This window comes from Hemibagrus wyckioides, linkage group LG17, assembly GCF_019097595.1.
Source record: "Hemibagrus wyckioides isolate EC202008001 linkage group LG17, SWU_Hwy_1.0, whole genome shotgun sequence".
In the NCBI taxonomy this organism is placed as follows: domain Eukaryota; kingdom Metazoa; phylum Chordata; class Actinopteri; order Siluriformes; family Bagridae; genus Hemibagrus; species Hemibagrus wyckioides.
The window spans coordinates 18438205-18459216 of NC_080726.1; the positions used below are offsets into that span (position 1 = coordinate 18438205).

At 39.1% G+C, this 21012-nt stretch overlaps 1 protein-coding gene across 5 annotated transcripts in view; it reads left to right on the plus strand.

Annotated features, from left to right (window-relative positions):
* tiam1b (TIAM Rac1 associated GEF 1b) overlaps positions 1-11031 on the plus strand; it is a 51888-nt gene extending 40857 nt beyond the window's left edge. For 4 of the 5 annotated variants that reach the window (XM_058413838.1, XM_058413840.1, XM_058413843.1 and 1 more), the window contains 8 exons: positions 520-699; positions 1035-1153; positions 1329-1437; positions 1729-1787; positions 1986-2091; positions 2687-2774; positions 4896-5068; positions 5161-11031. In XM_058413838.1, the coding sequence (XP_058269821.1) occupies positions 520-699; positions 1035-1153; positions 1329-1437; positions 1729-1787; positions 1986-2091; positions 2687-2774; positions 4896-5068; positions 5161-5636 (1310 nt within the window). In that variant the 3' untranslated portion in view covers positions 5637-11031. The other variant, XM_058413839.1, reaches the window with a different exon arrangement.
* The last annotated feature ends 9981 nt before the right edge of the window (positions 11032-21012 follow it).

Here is a 21012-nt window from a genome sequence, read left to right on the forward strand (position 1 = left end):
GGGTGTGTGTGTAATTTGACAGCGTTGTTATTTCCATATCAGAAATTAGACACCCAAAATCACTGGGTCTACCAATTTGTCAAGTTTTGGTATTGCCGATTTTTCTTCATATTCGTGTGTGTGTGTTAATAAAAATTACATCAATCCAGAATGTAAAAACAAAACAACATGGCTGATTTTACTGATGCATAGTGGCACTAAAAAACCCACTCAGGAAACAACTAAATCTACCAGTTATTGTAGCGTCTCCTATACCATAACTACACAGTTGTTTGATGTGATTTTAATAATGTGTGTATATAAATTAACGAGGTCCTTTTACATAAATTTTAACAAAGTCTAGATGTGAACATCTTTCCAAACTGGATTGTGATAAATATGACAAATCTTGTGTAAATGTCCTGCAAATTATTCATGAAGAAATTCATTCCTAACCATGTTTAATAAATGAAGCCAAGTGTGTGGCATGTTGACCATCTACTTGTTTGTGTGTGTGTGTGTGTGTGTGTGTGGGTCCAGCAAAGACGGATCCAGACTTTAAGGCATTCCTGGACGAGAGGAACCCGAAGCAGCAGCACTCATCCACACTGGAGTCATATCTGATTAAACCCATCCAGAGAGTGCTGAAGTACCCGCTGCTGCTGCGAGAGCTGTACACACTCACTGACCCCGAGAGCGAAGAGCACTACCACCTGGATGGTAACTCTGTGTGTGTGTGTGAGAGAGAGAGAGAGAGAGAAAGAGATTTTTTGTGAGAAACATTTCATATAGCTGGTCCCTTCATAAGTCTTCATAAGTCTGAAATCAAAAAAGTGTGTGTGTGTCTCACAATACATGTCTCACAATGTGAAAAAGTAGAGACAGTGAAATAGAGGTGTGTGTGTGTGCATGTGTGTGCGTGTATGTGCGTGTGTGTGTGAAAGAAAGAGAGAGACAGAGAGGGAGAGATGTATTGAGACACATTTAATATATTGGGTCCCTACAAGTCTGAAATCTTAAAAGTGTTTGTGTGTGTGTGTGTGTGTTTTGCACAGTGGCAGTGAAGGCTATGAATAAAGTAGCCAGCCACATAAATGAGATGCAGAAGCTCCATGAGGAATTTGGTGCCGTGTTTGACCAGCTCATCGCAGAACAGACCGGAAACAAGAAAGAGGTGTGTGTCTGTGTGTGTGTCTGTGTGTGTGTGTGTGTGTCTGTGTGTGTGTGTGTCTGTGTGTGTGTGTGTTTGTGTGTGTGTGTGAGAGAGAGAGAGAGAGATAGAATTCAGAGGAATTCACACACACACACACACACACAGTGTTACTGAAGAAACTCAACTGTGATTGCAGGTAGCTGATCTGTCAATGGGAGATCTGCTGCTTCACACCATTCTGATTTGGCTCAATCCTCCATCATCGTTGGGAAAATGGAAGAAGGAGCCTCAACTCGCCACCTTCGGTACATCACACACCCCTGCTCTGATGATCAGTGCACTTTTTATCTGGTTTTAGTTGCATTTGATGTATCAAAATAAGATTAATCTTGTTTCTCTGGGGATACAGGCTGCAATTTGTTGTGCAGCACTTTGGGAAATGCATTTATAAGAAATGAATCAACTCTACTCGTTATTTTCCTCTAAAATCCTGTCTGCAAGAGTGTAGCTTTTTACCTCCACACTGCTCCAAACACACTTCCTGTCTGCTCTTCGATCCTTTCATTAGCGGTGTTTCATTGTCTTCTTGCTTTCAGTGTTTAAAACAGCCGTTGTTTTTGTCTGCAAAGACGGCTCCAAACAAAAGAAGAAAATGGTGAGTCATTCCCTTCTTTCTCTCTCACTCACTCTCTCTGTCCTTTTTTCAATTGTCATACCACTTAGTCTGACACAATGATAGTAAGACAAATTATGATGGCTGCCTCACACTGTTATCTATCTATCTATCTATCTATCTATCTATCTGTCTGTCTGTCTGTCTGTCTGTCTGTCTGTCTGTCTGTCTGTCTGTCAGGGTGGATCACAACGTGCATCAGTATCAGGTGAAGACAGAGACCCTTTCCGTTTCCGTCACATGATCTCCACTGACGCCCTTCAAGTTCGAACACTGACTGGTGCAGGTAACAATCTGTGACACCACACACACACACACACACACGTATCACAGTAAGTATCACAGTGCACCAGTGTGTTTCCAGACTCTTCTGCCAAATTTGCAAACACAGTTAATGAAGCAACTTTAGTCCAAATCATGTTTCTCTGGGAATTTTTCTGTTCTTCACATAATGTTCACAACTTTTGTTACAAACTGCTAAACTATATGCACACTTTAGTCACCAGCCACTTTATTAGGAACACATGTGCTCATTCATGCTGATCTCCTGGGAATATCCCGCTAAACAGTCTCTAGAGTTTATAATGGTGCGCAAAACAAAAAACATCCAGTGATTTGGAATTCTGCAGCTTGTTGATGATGATGGAAGTCTGCAGCAATCGTGTTGAACCTCTCAGAACACACACAAACCTGAGACCACATTTTTGTTCCATTCTGAGGTTTGATGTGAACCTTGATTCAGACCCTTGACCTGTTTTTGCACGATTTTATGTATTGCACTGCTTGGCAAACTTGCTGAGTGGATAAGTGCATGAATGAGCAGGTGAACGGGTGTTCCTGTTAAAGTGGTCGGGGCGGTGATGTATGGATTTGCCTTACAGATGGTGACAGTGCTGCAGTGTGTGAGATCATTCACGTGAAATCCGAGTCAGAAGGAAGGCCAGAGCGAGTGTTTCACCTTTGCTGCAGGTCTGTCCACCGGTGACTGAAATCATAAACACACCACTACAAAAAAACATACACACACCTACTTGTATTAAAGTATATTAGGTGGTAGACTCACTAACTGTTTTCAAGTTCAATCCCTGGCTTGGATTTGCTTCTGAGTCACAGTCCATGAAGGACTTCCTGTGTCTCTGAATACTTTCCTCAATATTTACTACATGTTTTGTTTATATTTACTATGGTTTTATCCTGCCTGACAAGTCTTCTGTCTCTTGATGTGTCATAGATGAGCTCTGATTGGCTCTCTCTATATAGTTGTCCTGACATATTATCTGTACAGACTGTGAGTTAAAGTAAAATGTCCACAAATATTTACTCAACATTTTTGTGTTAACAGAAATATGTTAGATTGTTGGTATTCACTGTTTTTGGATGCGATACAAAATACCTCATGACCTCCCTCACTCAAACAGTTATTCACTTCACTTGCACTTTACTCATGTGTAGGCACTACAGTCAGTACAATGTTGGATGTAGAGCCACGAGTCCAAGAACAGAAGCCAAATGTTGGAGCTTCAACTGTTCAGATGGTGAATTATTTAAATATGAAATAATTCAGGTTCTGTGCATCCTCTACTGTTGGATTCATTCTGTTGGCAAACTAGGTGTCTGAGGTCAGAAGAGGTAGGCCAAAATGTCCTGAATGTAAATGCAGTGTTAATTCTGTAGAACTTTAAAGAACCCCACACGTTCAGTACTATTGAATAGCTGATTATAGAGCGTTCTTGTGAAAGTTGATCCACATCTCGGATGCTTTATGGGAGTATACTAGCGATTTTGAAACATTTCCTGGCTAAAGATGTTTTCACAGCTGGCATTCTTCCGTTCGTTCATTCAGTTTCCTTCCACTTTTCTTGGTGGGGGTTGTAGTGGCAGTAGGCTGAGAAGGCCACATACATATCTAGTCTGTCAGTCACATGCCTGCCACTCAACAGGCATTACATCAGTCCTCTCATTTCTATTTATAAAGGTAGACAAAAATGTTGGTATATAGGTTAAGTGGGTGGGCCAGTTACCACGCCCTCACTTGTGGAAACTACCCCCATCTCTGGCTGCAGGGGTGGGCCTGGTATCCCTGATCCTGTCTTATTGTACCTTTCATTGGGGGTCTTTAGGACTGCTTTTTGTCTTAGTTCTTCCCCCTTGTGGCTTCACCACTGGTGGCACTACAGAACGCAGTACGCCCTGAGGTATGCCATGCAATATGAAGCTACATGTTAAAAATTAAAAATCTTTTGTACGTGAGATTCCTGCTGGAACCTTGGTCTCAAATAGCGTATGAGAGAATACGCTAGAATAGAGAATGCCTTTGTCCATAATTAAGGTTAGATTATAGTGCAGCATTTAGTGAGAATGTTGAGACTTTTATTCTTTATCTTCCTAAATTAGTTGATTGAAAAGGCTTAACAATCTATTGTATTTTCTGGTGTTTTAATGATTTAAAGTCTCAACAGTTTTGTTATTGAAACACTGAACTAGCACATGGCCTTTTGCTGAGCTGATTTTATCGTAAGGTTTTATTTCATATCCACTTGATCTTCTTTGCCTGCTGTTGATCCTGAACACATCTTGGCTGAGACAGTAAGTGGATGAGTCTGCATAGTCACAAGCAGCTTGTAATCATTCCCAGTCGGCGATGCTCAGCCAGTTTTGGAGCATCCTAACTTTCTAAAATGTCCACATTTTGGCTGTAGTCCTAGTTGGTTTGACACTTCGTCTGTCTGTATTTGGATGCCATCTGTGTCGGTGCATAGCTGGATTTGTTGTGGGAAGCAATGGCTGGCTAGGATGAAATTATCCTAATAAGTCTACTGCTGATAAGTCTCACAAAGCAAAATTCTGTGGGAATCATTATTAATGCATATTCATAATATGAACTGAATTTAAGTCTCATAATGAGAGTACAGATGTATGGCATATTCCAATTTGGCATCAGTTTGCTATTTTGTAAATTGGACACTTAAAGCATATTATCACAAAATTATTGAGTTGCTGGAGTGTTGAAAATGTGGTCTATACGTTTTAAGACTCTGAGGTCTTAATCTTCCTGCATTTTTTTTGTCCTGGCTTGTGTTATTTCTTTAGTTCTCCCGAAAGCAAGAAGGATTTCCTGAAGACAGTGCACTCCATTTTAAGAGACAAACAGAGACGGCAGTTGATGAAGACAGAAAGTCTTCCTCCCAGCCAGCAGTACGTGCCATTTGGAGGGAAGCGTCTGTGTGCTCTGAAAGGAGCTAGACCTGCTATGAACCGAGCAGGTACACACAATCATGCTGAGATCACCTGGTAGACTTATTTATAGATTAACCTGCTAAAATGACCAGCTAACTTGCTCTCCATTTATACACAGCCTCTGCTCCAACACGTACTTTGGGTCGGCGCAAGCTAGTGCGAAACCGCTTCACCATTGACACGGACATTGTGTTCGACACTGATGCCGACGCCGACTCCCCAGACTCCCAGACCTCGCTACAGCCAGGTGACACAGACCGCTGGGTGGAGGAGCAGTTCGACCTGCAACGCTATGAGGAGCAAGCAAAAGAGACAGATTTACTGAGCGATGATGATGGTGACGATGAAGACCTCAGCCAGGAGATAGAAGGACCTGTGTCAGCCATGTCACTGGAGGACGAGGAAGAGGAAACTAAAACTGAAGGCAAAGACTGCAAATCCCAGCATGCTTTGAAGCTATCCCATCTCGGGAAGCAGTGTGCCATGTCCGTGGCCAGTGTAGATGAGCAGTCGGTTGTTGCTGATGAGGATGTGTGGGTGCGACGACAGATGAGCAGTACTGACAGCGATACACAGAATGAGTCACAGAGCTGAAGACTAGCCGACATTGCAGAATTACACGACAATAGAGTTTAGTCTCGAACACCATACAGCAGCAGAGAGTTCTCATAGCGATTGATGAGAGAAAATTGAGCCAGAAATGTAACACCCAGACTTTAAATACTAAAGGAAATACAACAACAATGAACACATTAGGCAAATGCTAATCCCTAGTGAGCAACACAGTCTTACTCTTGTGCTGCAAGAGCATACTTGTGTTACTCTTTCTAGGGGAAAGTCAACAAGGGCATGTTGAAAACAGGGCAGAAGTGCAAAAGCATTACATATATAATGTAATACAATACATAAACTCTCTTAATTAGCACTTTGGACATGCGATTACTTCACCTGTGTTAAGACACTTTACATTATTTCAGGTGTCTTCTTTAAATTTACACCACCCAAAAGGTAGGTGAGATTATTTGAATATTTCCCAGATGGAACATGAATATCTAGCCAACATCAGCTTGATGTGTGTAATGTATAATTCCAAAACGTAAAACAGTACAGTGTGTGTGCATTGGCCAATTATCATGTTTTTGTTTTAAAAACATTCCCAGTGGATTGACTGCTGATTGGCTGTGGGTGTGAACCGATGTGCATGTTGCCCTGTGATGAACTGGCATCCCAAGTAGGGTGTATTTCCACCTCGCTTCCAGGGTTCCTGAGTTAGGCTCCATGACCCTGACCAGGATATGGATGATAACAGTAATGTTGAATTTCGTTTGTATATATATATATATATATATATATATATATATATATATATATATATATATATATATATATATATAGAGCACCTTTCTAACATTCAACGTCATTGCCTAATGGCAATTCTCAGTCAGATATTTAATTGATATGTACAGTCCCTTCCAAAAGTATTGGAACAACAAGGCCAATTCTTTCGTTTTTGCTATACACTGACAACTTTTGATTTTGAGATCGAAAGATGAATACGAAATGATAAATCATATTTCAGCTTTTATTTTCTGATATCTATATCTAGATGTGTTAAACAACTTGGTACCCTTGGTGGCAGACCACTAACTTTTTTGCTCTTCCGAATGTCAGAAACGTTTTGGTGAGCCAATGTATTGGAACAGACGCCTTAAAGTAAACCAGACTGTTGCATTCTTCTTTTGTGTTGCTTTTGCATGGTTCTAACTGTTCTCACCTGGGCAACAAGAAACGCCTGACCTATATTATTGATCACTTGAAAAATGGCTGGGTTCAGTTAAAGTTGCTTAGGTGTTTAACAGACCTAGATGTAAATATAAGGAACTGAAAGCTGAAATTCTGGTCTGTCATCTTGTATTAATCTTTCAATCTCAAATCAGTGTGTAACAAAAACGGTAAAATTGGCCGTGTCGTTCCAATACTTTCAGAGGGGACTGTATGTAGGTACAGTAGATATCTGCATTCATACCTATGTATCTATGGTTCTATGAATGAATGGAGGACTACCAGAGCATTTATTCCCTTTGGGACTACCAGAGTACTCCCATTTGCATGCTACTTTGCCATGTACTAACTTCCTTACCATGTTGTCCCTTTGTGACCTGCCCTTATTTGTGCAAGCAACCTACATTGTACTCTGGCTATTCTTATCAGCACAGGTTACCTTTTGGTCCAGAACAAAATGAAGTAACTTTTGGTCCACAATTGAATGAGAGATTCAGAAATGTAAAAAATGATTAAAGGACCGTATCTTGAATCCTCTTTCCTCAACTCGTGCACAAGAAAAAAGCTGCAGACATGAGGTCACGGTCACAAGGTCATGCTCTTGGTACAGAACACATGGGTATATTCCACTAGTTCTATGGGTAGCCGCTCTGGTATTCTACTTCCTTTTATTAAAGACCACCAGGTTCGGTTGTGTTTGAAACTAATCTCAAAATCTTAAGACATCCATCCATAGACAAGTTAAAGTATTTACAACACTAACCGAAAAACCCAACTGATTACAGCACTACATTTAGCATCTTAAACCCACTTCCTTAACTCTTTGACAAGATAAGAATGGGAAAGAGGTCACAGACTTTGTTAGTAGTTCTCATTAAGGAAATGAGCAAATCGGAATAATCCGCTAGTCAAGAAGGAATCGGCCCAGATGAAACGGCAGCAGAACTAGATTCTTTTACTTTTTTTTTTTTGTTATTATTCTTACAAAATTCTTAGTGTTTTTGGTTGGTACCATCGAAGAGCACTATCATGGTGGTGTTGTGTAAACTGATGACTGATGCGTCATTGCCTGGAGGAAGGAGATGATAAAACAAAAAACAGTGTTGTTGTGATGTCTTCCTTATTAGCGAACCATACGCATGTTACCAGATTCAGAAAGAATTGTTTACATTTTGGGGGAACTGGAATTTCATAATTGTCAGAAATATGGTGGTGTTGAGATGTTCATTATATCCTAAGTCTTACTTATGAGGTATAAAACCTCAAAGGCAGTTTTTTTTTCCCAAAAGTTTGAATCAGTTCAGTGATCAACGATGTACAGAAACGTTACAGATGTCACAGTATGCTGTGATAACACACACTCACGCTCACACACACTCTGCTCTGTCATACACTCCGTGGTTTATTCAGTGTATTTATTTACTTATTCATTTTTGCACAATCCTGGGGCTAGCTACACAAATCAGACTGCCAAATCGCTGCCATGTCCCAGTTTCTCCGTTTCGTCTTAAGCGCCTTTTGTTTTTTTTATTTATTGTGTCAATCTAAAGTATAAAGAATCATTATTAGCCTCCTAAATATTGTTAAATATTAAGTCTAATACTATGTACAGACGTTTTTGCTTAAAGAGCAGCTTTTTTTTTTAAGTTGTACACATTGCCATTTTATTCTCCAGTTTTTAAGAAAGATTTTGTACATTTGTACATATACAGTACAGTATATACATAGGTACACATATATATGTAAGGTAAAAGGTGTAGGGGATCTTAATGATTATGTAGCATTTTATTTTCAATTTGGCAACAAAATTTCCCGACTCAAGACTGGATAAATTTATGGTATGATGATCATTCATAAGGAAATGGATCACAGGATCAACTCCCAAAGTCACATTTTAAAAGAAAACAATATATAAAGCCTGTTTTAAACCGCACGGAAAAGGCATACGTTTCACCTGCTAGCTAGAAATGCTCAGAAATACAATCTTATGTTATAAGTTATGCGATAAATTATATAGTGTTAACATATTTTCATAACAATTTTATAGTCAGCAGTCTGACCATAAACCCTACACATTTCAACATCCCTCTTATGTAAGTAAAGCACTAGCATTTTTTTAAACGAATTTTGAAAACGAAAGGAGAAAATTACACGTAAAACATTTCATTCTGGCTGCAGCGACCTTTTTATTTATTTATTTTTGGTATCTGATTGTTAAGGTTTTTATTTTTTCCCACACAGCTTATCCAGTAACTGTGGGTGTTTAGCTAGTTAGGTTCCAGATGTCTTTAGGTAGACTGAATGCTAAGATAAAGCAAAGTTAGAAGGTAAATAAAAACATTTCTGCCTCAGAACTATATATATATATATATATATATATATATATATATATATATATATATATATATATATATATATATAATAAATTTGAGGCATTTTTGGTAACAAAAATGAGACAAATTTTCCAGGCTGTTAATGATTCTGCTAACCTCAATCTTTAGCTAAATGTCTTTAGGTTCATTTTTTTCTTTTGTTTTGTTTTTTTTCTTGGTAACAATCATGCTAAACACTGACATTATAAAGCATGGTGGTCCTTTAGCGCTTGAGTTGAACATTTAACTGAAAAAGAGCCAGAAATGAATCCAAGCCAATTTACACCATTCTGGTTAATGGAACAGTTTCCATCCCAATTATTATAGTCGAGTAAAATACAGTCAACCCCTGCACCTTAAACGTTGGAGAAAGAGTGTTCAATATTAACATCAGTGTCTTCTGTTTACCTGTTTAATTTATTCCGTTATTATTTATCAGGAAAGTCCATTGTGTTTTGTTTTTCTTTGACCCTGAATAATGCTTTGTTTAACACCATAAATCCTGTTTTACTTGAATTTTCATTGCAATACTCAGTCCCTTCTGAATTTCTTTCTTTTTTTTCTCGTTTTGGGTGTGTTGCAGCCAAAAACAATTGATTTGTTTTCCTTCTCGAAATTTGCAAGGCAACTTTTTGTGCTTTTTTTCCTTCAGAAAACATCTTGAATCGGTGAAATTGCAAGAATGCTTCTTTTAATCTCCTACCAGCGAAGACACATGTAATGTAAAGACTTTCTATCAGAGCTGTCTTCATGCTCCACACAGTAAGAGAGATTTGGCTGAGAGTGTGTCGTGATGTCACATGACACGTTTCGGCACAAATCTACGGAAAATCTGAACGATTTCTGACAGAACTGGTTCATTTTTATGATCCTGGAGGGACTGAATGGTGATGTTTAATTGACAACAGCTGTTTTTCTCATACCCGATTTAAATACACACTCCAAGACATAAAACTGTTGGTTTGAGGATAAAGCCGGCTTTACACTATGCGATTCCAGCACACTTTTATGATCATCAAACTACCCAAGATGTTTCTACTCAAATCTTGATGGAGTTCTCCATGTGTTCTCCAGCTTACATGAAAAAAGATCCTCTAATGTCATGTTGTGCTTACATCATCGATTGCATCATCACTGCTCTGATCCCACAGCCAAGGAAATCTTTACCAGTGTGTCATTTTCTTTATCTGCGACTCGGAAACCAGGCTGAAAATCTCCTAGCGTAAAGCCGACTCTAATCCTCTCCCTAACCCCATGTTCTTAATCCTCTCCCTGATCCGGGCCACACTTCTGTTTCGCTCAGAATATCATCTTAGCAGGCTAACAGATTAGCATGGCTTGATCACTAGCTAGCATGCTATCAATAAATATCTAGTATGCTTAGAAGCTGGCAGAGACAAATCAGTACTCATTTATTGATGGAGGCATAAAATCCTGAAGACTGACAATCAAATGATATAATTATTTTTTTTTTTTTTGAAATATGAATTCACCCGTTGATTATAAGAATGCAATGAATTCTGGGTAAGTTATCTCCTGAGGTGTGCAAGGATATTGACCCGATCCTTCATCTTAATGCTGATCTTAATAGGATTCATGTTAATTATGATTTTTTTTTTCCATGTTGAAAAATTCCAAATGTGCAAAATGCAATCAAGTTCAAGCAAAATGCGGGAGAAGTGGGAGAAAAAAAACAATATTTTCGATGGATGTATTGTGGAATATTACTTAATATAAAATATACCCATTGTGCTACAGAGGTCATTTTTATTTTGTAATTAGAGCAGTGGATTGATATTATATCAAATAAAAATTGTTTCGTAAATATCCTCAAACTGTGTGGGAGTTTCTGTACGATTTTTTCCCAAGACACCAAAAAAGTTATCTCCTCCTGTTTTATTGTGCTCATTTTGATTATTGAATGTCTTTGTCGTCTTCCACTCCACAGTGGAGGTTAATATGAAGCTCATATAAAAAGTAGACCTTCAGGACTTTAAGAATTTGTAGTGTTTCAGAAGGATTTCTTTTTTCTTAGCCTACTAGGGGTTAATATATTAAAAGAAAAGTTACCAATATATTTTGTATCTCCAAAGTAAATGTTGATATCAAACCCATTTCTGCTCTCTGTGATGCTCCAAGTGCTTGTTCATCTAAAAAAAAAAACACCTCAAAACAGTCCTGACCCGTCATGCACTGTTTATTCGGACACCTTTTTATCAGAACCAGCATTAAAGTCTTGGATCTCACATGGGCCAGCCTTCACTTCCCACGTGCATCAACGAGTCTTGACCGTCCATGACCCTGTCGTCATTTCACCGCTTTGGCCCTTGTTAAACTCAAATCTCAAATCCTTACGCTCGTCCATTTTTCCTGCTTCTAACATATCAACTTTGAGGACAAAATGTTCACTTGCTGCCTAATATATCCCACCCACTAACAGGATTTGAGCAAGTTTGACCAAATTGTGATGGCTGGATCAGAGCACCAAAACTGCAGTTCTTGTGGGGTGTTCCCGGTCTGCAGTGGTCAGTATCTATCAAAAGTGGTCCAAGAAAGGAACAGTGGTGAACCGGTGACAGGGTCATGGGTAGCCAAGGCTCATTGATGCACGTGGGGAGCGAAGGCTGGCCCGTGTGATCTGATCCAACCCTAACACTACATTCTACATTCAGCTATATTGTTATTTATTCAATATATTGTTATTTATTATTAACATTTTATTAAATTTTTTGATCGATTTTTCCATTTTCATTCTACTAATAATGATGAACGAAGCTCCAGGAAACTGTGAAAAACTCATGAGATGTGATAAAAAGATGCTGTTATTTATTTATTTATTTATTTTGTAAGCGCTGTAATTGTTTGAATACAGACTGTAAAGATATTTCAAGGTAAAAGTGGAGAGATGTTTTAACGAGAGAAATGAAAAAGAGTCACAACTGATTAAATGCTTATGTCTTTATTGATAAATGTAAAATAGGGATAGCAAAAGCGATTTTGTTTTTTCAGCATGCAGATTTGTCACATGCAAGCAATTTTATTCAGTCTTCTTCATTGGATTTGCACCGAGAGTTAAGTTCATTATTCGTGATGCAACGGTCACATCCACTGTTGTCGCAGCAATAAACTGGAATTCTTTTTTCTATCTCAAATATGTTTTGTTCCCATTCCTTCTTAACAACATCATGTTTAAAAATCTGACTGAAAACAAAGGCTTTTGGGCTGTGCCCGTTGAACATGTTGAGAGCTGGGACGATGCTGTGGGGGGTCCGGTGGGTGTTGAGCAGGTTTGCACACAGGGGGAGTTGTAGGTGTAGAAAACCGTGCAGCCATCTTTCCGTTTATTCAGGAGGTCTTGCATGGGTGAGGGATCATGGATTCTCTGCAACAGGGACTCAGAGTGGATGTTTATTTTAGATTTTTTTCGTTTTGGTCTGGCACCAACCAGCTCCTTACCAAGGTAAATACATTCAGAACTGCCCATATCACTTTATTTTCTGGGTCTTGAGAGAGGAAGTTCTGGTCGAGGCTGGCACCTTGAGCTGGGACATTAATTAATTAATTAATTAATTAATTAATAAATACTGACCATCAATTCCAGAGCTAAAAAAAAAAAACCAGAGAGAACAATAAGTCTCATTAGTATCGAGCATCACTGAAAAGGTTCTCTAAAGGTTTTTTAAGGGTTCATTTCATAATCAAACTTCATAAAACACTGAAACTCATTTTCTAAGAGCGTAGCATTAAGTCATGTTAATCATCAGTTCATTAAAAACACTGACCCTGACAAATGGGCTCATAAATCTAGGGAGAAATTTTACAGTCAGGAATGAACTTTCCATTTGGTTTCTATTCGTAAAACAAAAGGTTTTCTGTGTGTGTGTGTGTCCTTACGTTTTCTGAAGGTGATCAATTATATTCCTCAGATTGTGAACCTCCGCCCCGAAAGCAGGAGAGAGCAGAAAGAGCAGGACGAATCCCAGAGCTCTACAACACACCTAAAAAAAACACACCCCAAACATGATCAGGTTTTAATTCCTTATTCATTTAATTTGACAAAAATGCTTTTACTATATTTTACTATATTAAATAACATGTTTTAACACCATTAGGATTAAAATAATGAAATGTCATTCTATTGTCCTCATTGTTTAGTCTTATTTATTTTAACTATATATAGTTATATACAGTGAGGGAAAAAATTATTTGATCCCCTGCTGATGTTGTTTGCCCACTGACAAAGAAATGATCAGTCTGTAATTTTAATGGTAGGTTTATCTGAACAGTGAGAGACAGAATAACAACAAAAAAATCCAGAAAAACACATTTCAAAAAAGTTATACATTGATTTGCATTTTACTGAGTGAAATAAGTATTTGACCCCTTTGCAAAACATGACTTAGTACTTGGTGGCAAACCCTTGTTGGCAATCACAGACGTCAGACATTTCTTGTAGTTGGCCACCAGGTTTGCACACATCTCACATCTCAAGGAATTTGGGCCCACTCCTCTTTGCAGATCCTCTCCAAGTCATTAAGGTTTTGTGGCTGACCCTTCAGCTCCCTCCACAGATTTTCTATGGGATTAAGGTCAGGAGACTGGCTAGGCCACTACAGGACCTTAATGTGCTTCTTTTTGAACCACTCCTTTGTTGCCTTGGCCGTGTGTTTTGGGTCATTGTCAGGCTGGAATATCCATCCACGCCCCATTATCAATGCCCTGGCTGAGGGAAGGAGGTTCTCACTCAAGATTTGACGGTACATGGCTCCGTCCATCATCCCTTTGATGCGGTGCGGTTGTCCTGTCCCCTTAGCAGAAAAACACTCCAAAAGCATAATGTTTCCACCTCCATGTTTGAGGGGGATGGTCTTCTTGGAGTCATAGGCATATTCCTATGTTCCTATATTATGACTTGGAGTCATAGGCATATTCCTCCTCCTCCAAACATGGCGAGTTGAGTTGATGCCAAAGAGCTGGATTTTGGTCTCATTTGACCACAACACTTTCACCCAGTTCTCCTCTGAATCATTCAGATGTTCACTGGCAAACTTCAGATGAGCCTGTACATGTGCTTTCTTTAGCAGGGGCACCTTGCGGGTGCTACTGGATTTCAGTCTTTCACAGCGTAGTGTGTTACCAATTTTTTTCTTGGTGATTATGGTCCCAGCTGCCTTGAGATCATTGACAAAATCCTCCAGTGTAATTCTGGGCTGATTCCTCGCTGTTCTCATGATCATTGAAACTCCATAAGGTGAGATCTTGCATGGAGCCCCAGACCGAGGAAGACTGACAGTCCTTTTGTGTTTCTTCCATTTGGGAATAATCGCACCAACTGTTGTCACCTTCTCACCAAGCTGCTTGGCGATGGTCTTGTAGCTCATTCCAGCCTTGTGTAGGTCTACAATCTTGTCCCTGACATCCATGGACAGCTCTTTGGTCTTGACCATGATGGAGAGTTTGGAATCTGATTGATTGCTTCCTTCTGTGGACAGGTGTCTTTCATACAGGTAACGAGCTGAGATTAAGAGCACTCCCCGAGAGTGCTCCTACTGTAATATCAGCTCCTTACCTGTATAAAAGACACCTGGGAGCCAGAAATCTTTCTGATTGATAGGGGATCAAATACTTATTTCACTCATTAAAATGCAAATCAATGTAGAACTTTTCTGAAAGGCATGTTTCTGGATTTTTTTGTTGTTCTGTGTCTCACTGTTCAAATACACCTACCATTAAAATTACAGACTGATCATTTCTTTGTCAGTGGGCAAACGTACAAAATCAGCAGGGGATCAAATAATTTTTTCCCTCACTGTATATCTATTCATTTTGGCCAAAATAGTTAATTAAATTTGCATGTTTAGACATTTAGAACTAAAACTGAAGAGTAAAGGTGTAAAAAAGCTATTTAAAAGTAAACGTGTTAGAAGGAAAAATAATACTAAAATCAAAAAGTAATTAGATATTAAGATCCAGTAATCACAGTGTGACTACAGAATGTTTATACTCAACTTATATAACCAGCCATCGTGACTCTTGCTGGAAACTTACAGAGGAAACAAGACTGAGGATGTAGACTTGAGAAACTTTTTATTTTTACCAAAACACTGATGTTTCAGTCCACCAGCAGAATGGAAATGGACTTATGGGACGTTAGCAGTCAAAATATACAAATGAATGATGTTTAAGCTGATATAGCTGAAGTCTGTTGGCTTTCAGTGTGCTTTAGACGTGTGTTTTTCCCTCGGTTGGATAACCTTACACAGAATTTTACTGGTTGAAGATCAAATTTGAGCTGCTTTATAGATGCAGAAAAGAGAGCATCTCAGAGAGCAGAAATGGGTTTTACATTGATCAGGTATAACATTCTGAGCAGTGAGAAGTAAAGTGAATAAGATCTCCTCATCATGGCACCTGTTAGTAGGTGGGATATATTAGGCAGCAAGTGAACATTTCGTCCTCAAAGTTGATGTGCTAGAAGCAGAAAAAATGGGCAAGCATAAGGATTTGAGCTTTGAGTTTGACAAAGGGCCAAATTGTGATGGCTAGACGACTGGATCAGGGCATCTCCAAAACTGCAGCACTTGTGGGGTGTTCCTGGTCTGCAGTGGTCAGTATCTATCAAAAGTGGTCCAAGGAAGGAACAGTGGTGAACCGGTGACAGGGTCATGGGTGACCAAGGCTCATTGATGCATGTGGGGAGTGAAGGCTGACCCGTGTGGTCCGATCCTACAGACGAGCTACTGTTGCTCAAATTGCTGAAGAAGTTAATGCTGGTTCTGATAGAAAGGTGTCAGAATGCACAGTGCAGGATGGGTCAGAGCTGTTTTGGCAGCAAAAGGGGGACCAACACAATATTAGGCAGGTGGTCATAATGTTATGGCTGATCGGTGTACTTTGAAGATACAAACATTTGTGTGGAAATAATTAACCATATTTTCTTTTTAGGAATCTTTCTATGAATATATCTCCTATTTTTTAGTAGGCTAAAAAACAGAAATCCTTCTGAAACACTACAAATTCTTAAAGTCCTGTGAGCTTCATATTAACCTCCACTGTGGAGTGGGACATGACAAAGACATTCAGTCATTAACATTGACACAATAAAAAGGGGGAAATAAATTTTTTTGTCCTCTGGGAAAGAGTTACACTTCCATATCTTTTAGAGTGAAATGGACTTAAATGATATGCCATCATACATTCTACTGTATCTAGACATATAGACAACAGTAGTAACTCAGAATAGTGAAGTTAGGGAAACATTAATATACTTAGTAAAATTATCTGCAAATAAAACTTTTGCTTAAAGTGATCATACTTTTCAAAAGCTAATAAAGCCTAGCCTATTGACTTAGCTTTAGTTGAATACCTTCCTGTTGTTCCTATCTCCATTGTAAGATAAACAGTCCGCAAGTGAAGATAATTCAGTTGGTGAGAACTGCAGAAGTGTCCATTCCACAAACCTCACAAGAGCACATGCTGAAGAGGCTGAAAAGCACCACCACTGGAAAATACAATGTTAAAAATTACTGCAGATAAATGTTAAGGAAATGAAACTACAGAGAAAACAAAATTCTTTAGAAAAAACAACAACAAATAAACAAATATTAAATTAATTAATTAATAGCAACAACAACAATAATAATAATAATTTCATTATTAATAATTATTATTATTATTATATTTCTTTCTTTCTTTCTTTCTTTCTATTTATACGTTAGCCTGTATTAGTGTGTATTAGTGTTTCTATAGCATTTGATTGTTTAGATGGAAGTTAATGAAAGAAATCATTCAGTAATCGCTTTACCCTAAAATCATTCCCAGAATGCAGCATGGTGGTGGTTGCATCATATAGTGAGTTACTGATGAAATGATGGCTGCTCAACATTGGGTAGTGTCAGAAAACTCACAGGAATAAAACACACAAAAATGGTACAGAAACAGTAATATACACTAACACAGTCTAACATACATACAGTAACAGAAACACACACACACACACACACACACACACACACAAATGGTACAGAAACACTAATATACACTAACACAGTCTAACATGCATACAATAACACACACACACACACACACACACACACAAATGGTACAGAAACACAAATATACACTAACACAGTCTAACATGCATACAATAACACACACACACACACACACACACAGACACAAATGGTACAGAAACACAAATATACACTAACACAGTCTAACATGCATACAATAACACACACACACACAAATGGTACAGAAACACAAATATACACTAACAGTCTAACATGCATACAATAACACACACACACACACGGTACAGAAACACTAATATACACTAACACAGTCTAACATAAATACAGTAACAGAAACACACACACACACACACAAATGGTACAGAAACACAAATATACACTAACACAGTCTAACATGCATACAATAACACACACACACACACACACACATGGTACAGAAACACTAATATACACTAACACTGTCTAACATACATACAGTAACACACACACACACACATGGTACAGAAACACTAATACACACTAACAGTCTAAAATACATGCAATAACACACACACACATGGTACAGAAACACTAATACACACTAAAACAGTCTAACATACATACAATAACACACACACATACAAATGGTATGAGAACACTAATACACACTAACGGTCTAAAATACATGCAATAACACACACACACATGGTACAGAAACACTAATACACACTAAAACAGTCTAACATACATACAATAACACACACACATACAAATGGTATGAGAACACTAATACACACTAACGGTCTAAAATACATACAATAATACACACACACACCATACAGAAACACTAATAGACACAAACACAGTCTAACACAATACATACAATAACACACATACACACACACACACAAATGCGACAGAAACACTAATACAAACTAACACTATCTAGCATACATACAATAAAATACACACACACAAATGGTATAGAAACAGAGTGGTATCTACACACTTCTGTGTTTTGGGAACTGCTGCATGGTTCATTTTTAGGGTTTATCTGAAAGACAGTACTTACTTCCTTTTTTATTTAACTTTTCGGAAATACTTAGAATGAACTGTCACTTTTTGTGTTTTAGATGTGAAACTGTGAAAATGAGAACGAGGCAGAACATACAAACACACAGGAACATGAAGTGAAAAGACACACACACACAGATGTGAGATAATGTAGTGCAGTAGAAAGTATGATATGTTACTTGAAAATGTATTTGAGTGAAAGTAAAAAGACTCAAAAAAATGATAGACTTTAGTAAAGTACAGATACTGGAAAAAGACACTTAAGTACAGTAACGAATTACATGTACTTCCTTCCACTGCCAGCAATGATGACCATGTGTAACCCCCCCTGTGTCCTACTTATGTTTTTTGAGGAAAAGATTTCATACCTGCACAACTGGTAACTCTAACCTGCTCCGAAAAGGACATCTACGTCACATTACTCCAGCTTCTAGTTGTCTGTAGAAAGCGCGAGTGGACGGTCTGGGTGTGACTAGCGATGCAGCGTCTCATTCCCTTCTCAGGGAACCGGGTTACATCTGTAACCTGGTGTAGTTCCCTTTCAAGGGATCGCAATGCTGCATCATGGCTGACGCTATGGGAACGCCAGTACCAACGCCACCACATGCCAGGAGATGTCTGTCCCAGAGGTTGTGAAAGAGTACAAATGAGCCAGGAGTACAGCATCATAGCCCTGTAAGACCCAGCACACAGGTGTGCGGACAGGACCAACCTGCCGCAGTACAAACATCCTGGGGGGAATGCCCCTAGCCAGGGTGCTGGACAGGGTAATACACCTACAGTAGTGGAGCGAGCTGTAATCCGTAGAGGTGAAGCCACACAGGGCACCTCATAGGCCTAGGAGATACTGTAGCTACCACTACCCAGCACAAGGTGCTGCTTGGGGACCGAATTGCAAACTTGTGGCAGATGACCAGCTTATAGCAGAGCCATGTACAGGGTCAGAAACATCTCAAAGGCTGACTCCATTGGCTCAAAAGGGGCTTGGATAAGTGCCTCTATGACCACTTAGAGGTCCTAGGTGGGGAGACAGTCTACAGGAAAGCCTCAGCTGCCTGGCACCGTGCAGGAGGTGAGAGACCAGAGAACAGGCACATTGCTCGCAGAACCAAGATCCTGGAGCCGAGATGGAGGTATTCACAGAGCCGAGAAACAATGACTAAATCCAGCATGCTGCCTCGACAAATGCAGGACTTGAGCCATGCGGCACAAGCGCTTGGCTGGAAATACAAGCAAGCGAACGAGGAATGAGTTTTAGTGACAGCATGTGCAACTCACCAACGCGACTGATGATCTAAGTCAGCGTGCTGCCTCAGCAAATGCGGGACCAGAGTCACAAGGTGCAGGCGCTTGGCTGGAGCAAACAGAGAGCAGAGTTTATGGAGAGGAAAGGTTTCACAGCGCACGCAACCACAAAAAAAAAACACAGAAAAAGTGCGAGTTGTCCCCCAAAATGTAGCAGGGAACGGAACACACACTTTCTGAATGTGCCATCTTTCCTGATCGTTTATATATATATATATATATATATCTTTTTTTTCCCTAGTCTAGACAGACAGGACAATCGATACAAACATACACAGAACGCTTCCTGAAGACAAAAGGAGCTGTAGTAATGTGATGTAGATATCACAGACGTAGACTTGCTGGCATGCTCTGCTTCATCACATGACCTTCCTGTGCCGATAAATTGGCGTTATTTCACACAGAGCTTCAGACACAACTTTCACATAGAAGCCTTCCCATAGCACCAGCCATGACGCAGCGTTGAGTTCCCTCGAAAGGGAACCAGCATTAACTTCTTCAGCAATTTGAGGAAGCTCGTCTGTTGGATCGTATCAAACGGGCCAGCATTCGCTCACCACGTGCATCAATGAGTCTTGGCCGCCCATGACCCTGTCACCGGTTTACCACTGTTCCTTCCTTGGACCACTTTTGATAGATACTGACCACTGCAGACCAGGAACACCCCACAAGAGCTGCAGTTTTGGAGATGCTCTGATCCAGTCGTCTAGCCATCACAATTTGGCCCTTCATTAAAGTCACGCAAATATTTCACGCTTGTCCATTTTTCCTGCTTCTAACACATCAACTTTGAGGACAAAATATTCACTTGCTGCCTAATATATCCCACCCACTAACAGGTGCCATGATGAGATCATCAGTCTTATTCACTTCACCTGTCAGGGGTCATAATGTTATACCTGATTGGTGTACATGATGAACTAAATCCAAAACTTGGGGATAGTAAAAAAAAAAGAAATCTTGTTATCAGTGTATGCAAATGTGACCAAATAAATTCTAACAGCGAGAAAAGCTGTAACCTTAAAAAAACTTTAAAAAAAGTCTGTTACAGTGTCTGGCTTTTGGAGGCTTTACAGAAGTGACATTTGTGTTTCCTGATTTCTTAACCTTCACTTAGTCTTCCTCTAAATAGATAATCTGGCTAATAGATATGAACAGTTCGCTGTTCTACATTCATCTGCACGGAGCTAAAGATTTGTCGAGATTTATCTATTGTTATTTATTATTAACATTTTATTATATTTTTTGATCAATTTTTTTCATTTTCATTCTGGTGATGAACGAAGCTGCAGGAAATAGTGAAAATCTCAAAAGTGTTTGTAAGCATGTAAGCATGTTTGTAATGGTTTGAATACAGACTGTAAAGATATTTCAAGGTTAAAGTGGAGAGATGTTTTAACAAAAGAAATGAAAAAGAGTCACTGA